This window comes from Sorex araneus, chromosome 1 (assembly GCF_027595985.1).
Source record: "Sorex araneus isolate mSorAra2 chromosome 1, mSorAra2.pri, whole genome shotgun sequence".
Taxonomy (NCBI): Eukaryota; Metazoa; Chordata; class Mammalia; order Eulipotyphla; family Soricidae; genus Sorex; species Sorex araneus.
Window position 1 is genome coordinate 383,030,460 of NC_073302.1, and position 11,625 is coordinate 383,042,084.

The following is an 11,625-nucleotide window of genomic DNA, read 5'->3' on the forward strand; positions in this document are numbered from 1 at the left end:
GTCAAAGGCAAATGCCCAAACCCAATGTATGTTCAGCCCCCAAGGTTTTAAAGTGCTTGAAGGTATGAAACCTGTTTGCCCCTCAAATTTGATCTCCTGGTCCATTTGGAATCAGGTTAGGTAACAATGTCAGCATACCTACGAGGGGGTGGCTTAGCACTGCTTAAATACCTGCATCCCCCTCCCCCACAAACAAAACTTTTGCTCTCTCCTTCAATTACTTTCACACTAGTAGGAATTGAAGTTCTAGACAGTAAAGGTTGCTGGCTGAGAAAAGATGCTACCATTTTTGTGACAATCCCTTGGCTATGTAACTGATACATAAATATGTCACACTGAGGTCTGGACCTCACCTCCAGCAAACCAGAGGAGAATCTACAGCTTCAGTGTTACAAATAAAGTGGTAGAAAACACTCTGTTCCCTTTACCACAGTGAGGAGGATTCAAAACCTCCAGCACTTTGGCCAGACAAGATGACATCACCTTGGGGTTAAAAAACTCCCAGTTGACTCTCAATGTTTTAAGTTTTGAAAACTGCACTTACATCTTTGTAGGGTCCCGAAAGGAAACATTTCCATCGAGAAAAATGTTTAGAATTTTGCTAGCATGTACTGGTGCAAATGAGGCAAAAAAGGAAGAAAAAAGCCACGAAATAAGAAAGAGAAGGGAAGGTTAAGAGAAATTCAAAGGCAAAAATAAGGATAACTTTACCCAACAAATTTGTAATAATTACTTTTTGTAAACAAAACATCATTTCCATGCTCAATCATGCCTAGCAGTTAGTTCACTTCATCAAATATAATAAATTTTATATTATAATTAATAATTATGTAAACACAGTAGTCATGAGTCCGTAATTTAAAACCTCAAAAATTTAAATATTTTAAAAATACTGAAGCATCAAAATTGCAGCTCTTCCTCTACACACTCACCAGAGAACAGCATGAATACAATATTCTTGTACAGAACCAAAGTCGAATCATTATTTTTCCTTAGTAGTTTCTGAATTTCAAAACCAATGGAAAGTTAAATTCAAATAAAATGCCACAAAGAGACTAAAGAGCAGAAGTTTGCAAATTTACTTGGGGAGGGGGGAAGGAGGGGGGGAAGGGAGGGAGGAGAGAGAGACGGGGGCGGGGGCGAAGAGAGAGAGAGAGAGAGAGAGAGAGAGAGAGAGAGAGAGAACACAACATCTAGTACCCCTCACCCCTGGAAATGTACTTTAAGTTAACAAACAGGAAGGTCTCCCTTCCCCAGTCACTACACCCCAGGCTACTACCTTTCATTACTCCAGCATCACCTTCCAGGACCCACTTCGGGAAAGATCATGCTATAGTTATAAGAATAGAAGACAATGCAGTTTAAAGTGAATTCTAACAACAACAAAAAATAATTTAAAGCTGATGAAAGTCAATACCTGATTAGTTAAGGCTAATACTTGGTATTCATTTTAGTTTTATAGATGGTACATCATGTAGTTCTACAAATAAGTCAGTAATAACCTTTGATGAGAAAATCATTAGAAAACCATTGAAATAGCCAAAAATTCATACTGAATCTAAAAAAATGGCTAAGTACTTATTGCAAAATAAGCAACTGTACTCAATTTTACCGTGCAAAAGCATTATATAAGCCAAGAAAGTAAACAAATGCTCTGGATAAATTTTCAGTCTTGGAAAAATAGAAATATAATAACAAAATGAGAAACATTGCATAAATAACTAGCAGGGATTTTTTGCAGAAGAAATGATATCACATGAAGATAGCCATAAGACATTTATAGTAGTTAAATTTCTAGGTAACAACACTAAATTCACAACCACTCAAATTCATGGAAAAACAAAGTTCACTTCTATATTTTACTATTACTTAGACATCTAAAGAGTATCAATGGTGTTGGGTTCAGTTAACTTTAGTTGCTAAAATGTTAATCAGTACTAAAGTAATATCTATTTGTACAACATATATATGGCTAGATATTTAGTAAAATATGTTTGAGGTAGAGCTCTTCTGGTTTTTTACTTATCTTGCCACACCTGGCTGTATTCAGGGCTTACTCCTGGTTCTGCACAAAGCAATCACTCCTGGCAGGGCTCAGGGGACCTTAAAAGATGCTGGGTATCAAGGCAAGTGCCCTACCTACTGTACTATCTGGCCCTAGACACCTGTTTAGCAAAAACATAAATTTAGCAGTATTACATCTTCTCTAGAACTGTGTCTGGAAAACTTAAAATAGATAGTAAGTCTGTAGGTGTTTAGGTAAATCATCTACAATCCTTTATCAATAAAAGCCCAACTAAGTACAATTAAAACAAGATGTCTGAATAAATTGGGTGAAAAAAAAATCAAGCATCCCTGCTATTAGAGCAATATGAAGTGGCACTTACATCCTCAGCTTTCTTTTAAAGCAGCTAGATATTACTACTATATACACATGTGAACATACACAATAAGTGGCGGGGGGACATACAGGACAGCAATATTGTCTCAGTACTGAAAATTGAGAGGGACAGGCTAGATTCAAGGGTTTTTGTAACTGTTTACCCAGGAAGAGGTAGGGTGAGGTTTTATTCATATTCTGAAGGCCCTCGATTTACTATCAGTGGACCTGAAATCTGGATTATATTTGTGTGAAAGCAAACTTTTGGCCTGAAGTTTATATTTTAATGGACCTTCATATATTCCTAAAGCATGGGAAAGCAAAGATAAAAACATAGTTGGAGTAAAGAACTTCATAAATAAAAAATTAAGGTTGTATAAGAACAGGGATTCTGAATGTCTTGCTCATCACTGTATTTCTAGTAGATGCTAGATACCATTATATGTTGAATAAATTCCTTAGTGGACATGACAATCTACCCATCTCTCCACTACACACACATACACACACACCTGAGTGCACACACACACCCCAAATCTGTAGTATAGGTGTTTATAATTTCTTGAAGATACACTATTCAAAATCAGAAATGAAATACTTCGTTGCTTAAAAATTACATATATACATCTATCAGTAAAAATTAAGCCTAATCAAACTGAAGAACAGTGATTAAAAATTGAACACTTTTGGTAAAACCACTCAAATCTACTCATAAAAGACAATATTTCACCTACAATTTTTTTAACAGCTGAGAAAATAATCAGATAAAACAACTTTAAACATGGTAATTTATTTTATGCAGTTGTTAAAAAAGTCCATCATTTAATAAAATGTTCAAAAGGCACTTTAAAGAACATTTGAAAATACATTTTTTCTGACTTATTGGTGATCACTTAAGATAAGCAAGTCACCAAACATTTTTAAAACACTCATACTATATCTTATATAAATTTTAAATTCCCAAACATTCACTGTGCAATATAACACACTGCTTAGCAGTAAGATTAGTTTCCCTCTAATAATATTCTATGAATTATTAATTTGCAGGACTCTGCAAAGTTATTTAAACTTAACTGAAAACTAGAGAGGTGAAGGAGTTGAAATAGAGGCACTATTAAATGCTAAAATTTTTGTAGTTGATTTCTCTATAGAGAATTTGTAATTTTTTTATTCTAACCTTATTAAAATTTCTATTTCAACTCTAGTATAGAAAAATGTCATCTGTTTTCAATCAATTAAATTATATTTAACATAAAATAAACCACAGGTTGTCACCAGATTTAAATATATTTCTGTCAAGTCTATTCTAAAGAAAAATGAGCCAAATGAGGTGTATTTGAGGGCTTGGAGGTGGGGTGCTGGGTTGTTTATAAAGAGAATAAGTATATATTAGGTGGATGGGGTAATTTGTGGAATCCAAATACTTTTTCCTTCATTCAACAACTATCTAAAATTAGCTTAAAACAAAAGATTAAGTAGGGCAAACATCCTGACAACTAGCAAGCATTATTCTTTTTTTTTTTTCTTTTTGGGTCACACCTGGCTCTGCACAGGAATTACTGTGCACTAGGAATTACTCCTGGCGGTGCTCAGGGGACCATATGGGATGCTGGGAATTGAACCCGGGTCAGCCGAGTGCAAGGCTCCAGCCCCTATTCTTAATTTACTACTTTCAATTTCAAAGAAAAAAACCAAGGGGAAAATAAAAATTTAATAGGTATAAAATAATCAGTAAGTGAAACAAATTCTATTTACTGATAACATCCAAATTAACCTTTTTAAAGCAGTCTTAAGAATAATTAAAAAAATGGAATTATCAAGGAAATAAAGGGCAATAAATACAAAGAAGCAAAAATTATCAAAGAATAATCAAACAGAAAATCTGAATAAAGAATGAAAAGACAGACAACAAAATCACTGAGAAATTTTAAGCTTCAGTCTGGTACTAATATAATTTGATAGGATCAAGGAAGTAAAAAGTACTTAAGAAACACAAAAATAACCAGTTAGCAAATTTCATGCTGATTCAATTATCATAATTAAAAATATTTTTAAAAAGGTGATTTATTTTCATATGTTCTTAATGCAACATACTCCCTTGAAATTTAATATTTAGAAAAAATATTGAACTCTGAGTCAAAAATCCACTTTGTATTGTCTATGAACTTTCCCTTAAAAATACAAGTATAATGTTAATGGAGAACATGACAGCAAAAGCCTTTAGTTTTGAGACCACAGTAGAAGTCATTTATCCTAATGACTAAGATCTTATTTTAAAAGACAGTAGGTCCGTGTCATCATGAAATCTGGTTTAATGTGCTCTACAAATATTTGAAGAAATTTCTGCTTTATTACATCATATAGAACAGTCAAATGAATTATGAAAATGATGAAACTTCAGTAGTGTGAATTAGCAGAAAACATTCTGTATATTATAAAATAGTATTTTGTTAAATCTTAAAATTTGTTTTTATTAACAACTGTGGTCAATTTTGATGTAATTCATTTAGGTATGATTTTATGAATTACTATTACTAGAATGTAAAAGAACCTTCCTGACCTAATGTGAAATCAACTACTAAATTTTGAGAAGAAAATTTCTGTTAACCCTAGCCACTCTGAAAAGCTAAAGAAGTCTGCAAATATAAATGATCCACTGACCTTCTAAGTGATCTTTAAAGTCTTTTTACATTAATATTGAATGATGTTGGACTATATTGATTTAAAACATGCTTTCTCTAAATCTTTGAAGGGGCAGTAATTCTCAAGTTTCAAGAACTTTTAGCAATAGAATCACCTGGATCTGAGGGCAATTTTCAAATGAGCACGAATAAATCTCACATTATGTTCTAATTTAGACACACTGCCCCCTACACCACCTTTTGGATTAGTCTAGGTGGGGCCAATAAAATTTGCAGTTCCAACAAGTGATACTGATTCTGCTTGTTGAGACCACACCTTGAGAACCACAGTTCAAGTGGTAACAATTAGTACTAGATATACTGGACAGCAAGTAACAATGCATCATATTTCTTTGCCACACCAGAATCAGATTGGGGGGGTGTGCAGTTTTTAGATCTTCATTTTAACATGCTTCCAGCAAGAGTGTACCACAATTGAGAACCACTGTTAACAATTTGGCAGGATAACATGACTGGTACTGGCCAAGGAAATAAATGACACTTATCACATATATCAACACAGAAATAATGCTAAATGACTAGCCTCAAAATTGACACAAAGAATATAAAGGTTATGAATAAAATTCCTACCTATGTTACTTAACAGCTCTGTCACAGTGAAAAGTTACTTTAATTCTCTGTGCCTCAATTTTCCCATCTATAACATGGGCACAACATCCAATTTGTAAGATTAATACTAATGTCCACAGAATAAACAGAGTATCTGGCAAACAAGTAGGCACTAGATAAAAACTAGCTAATATGAGTTAGTTAAGAAATAGTACCTTCATTATGATTTTATTAAAGTACATTTTTCATTCATTTTAATCAAATATTTACACTCAAGGTAACAGAATAATGACAAAACTTTACAGTTATTGCTCCATCATTTGGGCCAGTGTTCTAAAAGCTGTATACACACACACATATACACACACATATATATATATATATTTTTTTTTTAACTCATTTCATCCTTCTAATAATCTTGTGAGGTAGGTAGTATTATTATTCCTAATATACAGATGAGGAAATTGAGGCACTGAGAGATAAAGTAAATTGCTAAAGGTCATAAAACTAGTTAAGTGATAAAGCAAGAATTGAAACCCAAGTAGCCTAGCTCCAGAGCCCAAGATTCATCACAACGCTAATTGCCTCTGAATCAACTCTAAGTTTTTTTTTCAACACTTATGGCAAATGCATTTACATTTTTAGAACAAAAAAGCAGGAATAAATATACAGCGACTGTCCATAAATTAATATCCACACCAAGATGAAGAGCTATTTATAGAATGTCATGAAATTTTGGCTGGTCAACACCAAGAAAATAATGAAAAAAATTTTTTAACAGATAAAAAAAAACTGGTGTTGGCTCTCACTATGTGGAATCTACAACTAGCCACTAAAATGAACTACATTTCAAATACCATCCAAAGAGGTCATAGTTTTGACATGAACTGGCACAGTAAACAGAAGCTACTTAAGTGGCCAGGTCAATGGAATAACAGGCATCTTACAGTATGATGAACACAGAGAAATGTAAGTCATTTGTAACAAAAAATAATCTTGTAATTGTATTCTTAGATAACTGAGCAAATACAGCCAACATAGCAAAAATTTTAAATTTTCTTTTCTTCTAGAAACTCTTTGAGAATCACTAAAATTAAACATTTACAGAAATTATTTTGGTGACAGTTTGGAAAGGGCACTCTGCTCAACCAGAATTACTCACTGGCAAAACAATGAACATCAAATTGCAAGTCAGCATCAAAGTTCTGGGTATTATTAATAAATTAAATATTTAGTTCTTCAATATCTGACATTTATTTCAGTTTCTGTAAGCACTAAAGTATTTTTTAATGTTTTTAATTAACTCTGGTCAACATATTGCATTCAAATTATTTTGTCAGAGTAACAGCCACCTCACATTGTAAAAATGAATTTTAAAACAGTTTTAAACAAGTTATGAAAGGCACAAACATGTTCTCATCTATCTGGGTGAGAATTGAAAGGAACTGTAATTATATATCTGGAAGAAGTTTTAAATAACCAATTATAAATGTCAGTAATTCCTGAGAGTGGCACTGTGATGTTACGAAAAGCATCTTCAGGCCACAGAGCTAGCTCACGGACTGAGCACATGCAAAGCATGTGGAATGCCAGATTTAATCCCGGGCACTGCATGGTCCCCAGAGCACCACCAGGAGCCACCTCCAAGTACCAGCAGGGAGTAGGCTCTGAGCACCGCCGAGTGTGGCCCCAAATCAAGCAAGCAGAAAAAGAAAAGCATGCTCCCAAATCTAAGTTTACTATTACCCAAATGCAAAATGGGTAAATTTGGGAACAGAAGATTTTAAAATGCATGTTTATAGAATGCTATTGATGCTCTGAGTAAACAGTTGAGAATAATATTAGAGTGTGGCTAAACATATTTAGAAGAGAGACAAGAGGGACTTGGCAAAAGATGATTAATTAGAACCAAGTATATAATACAGTCAAGGCAGCCCACAATAATTTTCAAATGTGTTTTTTTAATGAACTTGAGGATAAGTGCCATTCTTATTTTACCTTCTTTTGAAAGGAATACTGCCAATTATTGTCAGCAAAGTTTTCATTACACAAAACTGTGTGTATGTGTTTGAGTATATGTATAGATAATTCATTTTATCATACTGAATATTAACTCATATCTTGAGTTTATAAGTAACACTGAACAACAGTATTTCCTTCTAAATTTTAAGGCAGATCCATTTAGCATCATGTGTGTTACTAATACGGTTCAGTGTAGTTTTAGCCAATTTGAATGTTTCAGTTTCTCAATGAAAATAACACATGTGGTCAGGAAGAGGCAACAAACTCTTTTCCAGTTCCTCTGTGTGACCATCATTTTAAAAAGACAAGTTACATACATATACACATGTGCGTGTGTGTCTGTGTGTAAATGATATGAAAACACATTTTAACAAACTTCACAGCTTACTTAAAGCTTCAGTTTACAGTCATTCATATGCAAGATGTGTAATATAGAATCTTCAATTACAAGGAATTCCTCACTGGGATTCCAGTGTTCAACAAGTTCTTCAGCACAATGCCAAGGATTTCACCATTGCTCATTTATGTTTTTCCCAATATTACTTTTAGATTTTCATTTTTGTACACCTGACATAGTATCTTTTACATTACTCTCAGGTAAGGCAGGTTGATATCTGTATAAATAACCATATGGACGAAGATGATATACGAGGTATTCTAACTCATACATAGTTGTAGAATCCACATAGTGAAAAGAAACTGCAAGATCAGAACAGCAACCAGGACCCTAAAAAGAAAAAAAAAAGCAGTAAAAACAGGTATTACTAGCGAACAGTGCATTCTTAACACATAATACCCACATACTAATAAACAATTTTTAACAGAATTCAAGCATTAAAACTTGCAAGGTAAAATGGAGGCACCAAATTTATTAGATATGTCAAAGGAAGAAACTAAATATTTTTAAGAGTTCCTAGTGATTTAAAACCAACATGATTTATAACTGCATATCTCACAATGATTCAATAAGAAACTGCACAAAACCAAATATGAAATGCCAAACATTTCTAGCTGAAATAATAGTCTTCTATGCTCTGGAGTGTTTAGCAGAACAAAATCTTGAGGCTACCTCAATGGAAAAGGGCAGAATCACAAAGATCACAATCGCTACATTTCTGTGTGACGTAACCTCCCTTAGAAAGACATCGTTGGAAAATCCGAGGACTATAAAGTCTTGACTATTATGTGCCTGCTGCAACCTTACACTTTACACATTAACGCAAACAACCAACATAGAATATTTAAGAAAGAAAATTTTGCAAATTTAAGCCAGGTTTGAATTAAAACCTTGCCCACTAGTATATGGAATTACTTGATAAATACTATTAATGTTGACAAATTTTAATGTTACATGAAAAAGGCACTAATTCCATTTATTTTAAAACATGCAAACAATGTATTTTTATATTTATATTATTTGTAGATACAAGAATATGTACAAAATATCAAAAAATGCATGGTAATGATAAATAATAAATTTGAGATTAGTGGTTAACTGTGGAAGGATGGTAAGGAAATTGAACTAGGGAAGGCATATGGGTCTCAACAATAACCATACCTTTTTCGTTAAAAAATATCTAAAGTAAATGAAGTAAAAGCTTAGCATTTGGTAAAACTGGTTGCTGGGTACAAAATATTCTTTTCAACTAATGACATTAGAAATATTTAAGAAAATAATGTACTTCAGATATAATTCTTAGGAACATAAGATAAAATGGGAAATGAGAACCAAATTTTATTAAATGTGAATGTAACAGCCATCTGTATACAATGAAATTACAACTGAAGGACAGGTAGAAAAGATTTTATAAATGAGAAAACCAGGGCTCTGGAGTTCAATTTGACCATAAAGCATTCAGTTACTCAATGCAAGAACAAAGTATGAATGTCATTTTTCTGAAACACCTCTAAGTCTTTTAAGGTATTGTTTCTGAAAATGCAAAGATCTTCACATTGCCTGCCTTATAATTTAACTCCACCTTCTGTTCAAAAGTTACTCCTTAGAGAGGTCTTCCTTACCTGTTAGAACTATTTTTTTTCAACTACAGGTGTAAAAACTTTGAAAATTATAGCTCTGTACTGTATCTATGCCTTCTCATGATTATTTTAAAGCCACATCCTAAAAGCATACTGTAATTTGAATAATCTACTCATTTATTTGTCTCCTCATTCAGAATGCAACTTTCATAGAATTGGAATTTAGGCTATATTTACTGCTACATAAATATATACTGGCTTATTTACTGAGTGACTCTTGCTGACATTCCTGTCCTTGTCTTTGTTACACAGCTACTTTTATAAAACTACTAACGGAGGTTTTTAGTTATTGGCACTATAGAAACATAGACATTTAAAAAAAAAAAAAGCAAATCAAAGTCATTTCAAGTATTTTACATCCCTAAGAAAAAAATTCTAAACTTACCTCTACAGGAGGATAAAAGTTGTAATTCCAGTACCAAAAGGTTCTAGGCAGATAACCCTTGATTAAATGGTGTTCTGGTACAAAGGGATGAAATGTTTCTTTTCCAGTGGTATCTCTGGAATCTCCTGCTTCCACATTTATAATTTCCATGCATTTCCCCAGTGCTAAATCTTCAATGGAGGAGCTATGTGTGCATTTCTCTGTTTTAAATGCATTAACAAATCTTTTCAAGGCTTCTTTGCTCAGTACATATCCTGCTCCTCCACTCATATAGCCCTGCTTTACAAAGGGTTTAAATCTTCTCCCAAAGTAAATGGGTTGTTCAGGGCTGTATTTTGAGAGAAGCCATCTCAAATTGTCTAGTATAACGTATGTATCATCATCTGCTTTCATAAACCAATCAGCATCTTCTAAATAATGATCATGAACATATTGAAAAGCTTTAATTGTTTTCCAATATAGTTGATCTCTGCCTTCTTTGGTTTTTAATCCCACAGCAGGGAAGTCTTTATTTTCTTCTGAACTCATAAACAACACTTTATTACAACGCTGGGCCCAAGTAGCTTTGACGTGTTTGGCCTTTTTCTCTAAATTTTGAGGTCCTGTCATAACCCAGCAAAGAATTTTAACCTTCTGATAGAGGTGCTCAGCAACAACTGTGTTTTCATCTATTAAACAAACAAATGGAAAGTTAAATTTGCAAAGATGTAAAGAGCCAATTAAGAAAGACATTTTCTTAAGTAATTTCAAGGACACTTTTACTCGGTGCCTTCCTCCCTTCCCCACACTTCTGGTCACTTTCCTATAAGAGATATAGCTGAAAGAAAACAAAACTTAATATAATTAGAATTTATATTATTTTTTATTAGCTTAATATATCAATCTTATTCAGAAGATTACTCTAGTTAACAAGAGGTACTACAATGACTCAAATTCTAACTATTTGAACTGGTTTCACTGACTAAACAACATTAGAGTGACTTGGCAGTTACAAATGCATCTCAGGACCCACTCCAGACAAAATGAAAAACTGCATTTAAACAAATTCTCCTGTTGATTTTTATGACTATTAAATGTGGTTTAAAATAATTTCATTCAACAAAGACAACATTCGTTTGGTTCTCAGTTACCAAAAATTTCTCATTGATCTGAATAAGCTTCTGAAGGGCAGGTAACACATGTTGCTGTGGTGACAACTCATTCTAGACTCATATGTCTGTATTTCTATACGTAACTTGAGGGGCTTACAAACAGCTCTTTTGACAACCCTAGTTTTAAGAAGAATAGTTAATGCAGAGCTAGATTACTTCTGATACAGAATGATAAAAAAAAAAAATCTCATTCCAAAATACAAATCCATCCAGTCAGAAATAAAAGAACAGAGAGAGGCTTACTCTCCAAGACTATGTAGAGTAGTGGGTTTCAATGTAAAGATCTGCAAAGAAGGACCTTTGCCAGAATGCCAGAATATAATGCAATAAAAAGCTTATTCAGGGGGGCTGGAGTGACAGCACAGCAGGTAGGGCGTTTGCCTTGCATGCGGCCGACCC

The 11,625-nt window shown here is 33.4% G+C and overlaps 1 protein-coding gene across 2 annotated transcripts in view; it reads right to left on the reverse strand.

Moving 5' to 3' along the window:
• Window positions 1–1,365: 1,365 nt before the first annotated feature.
• Window positions 1,366–11,625, reverse strand: part of C1GALT1 (core 1 synthase, glycoprotein-N-acetylgalactosamine 3-beta-galactosyltransferase 1) — a 41,513-nt gene continuing 31,253 nt past the window's right edge. For both annotated transcript variants that reach the window (XM_055120617.1, XM_055120614.1), the window contains 2 exons: window positions 10,076–10,743; window positions 1,366–8,380 (listed from right to left, as the gene is read on the reverse strand). In XM_055120617.1, coding sequence (XP_054976592.1) covers window positions 8,207–8,380; window positions 10,076–10,743 — 842 coding nt within the window. In that variant the 3' untranslated portion in view covers window positions 1,366–8,206. The remainder of the gene's footprint in view (window positions 8,381–10,075; window positions 10,744–11,625) is intronic.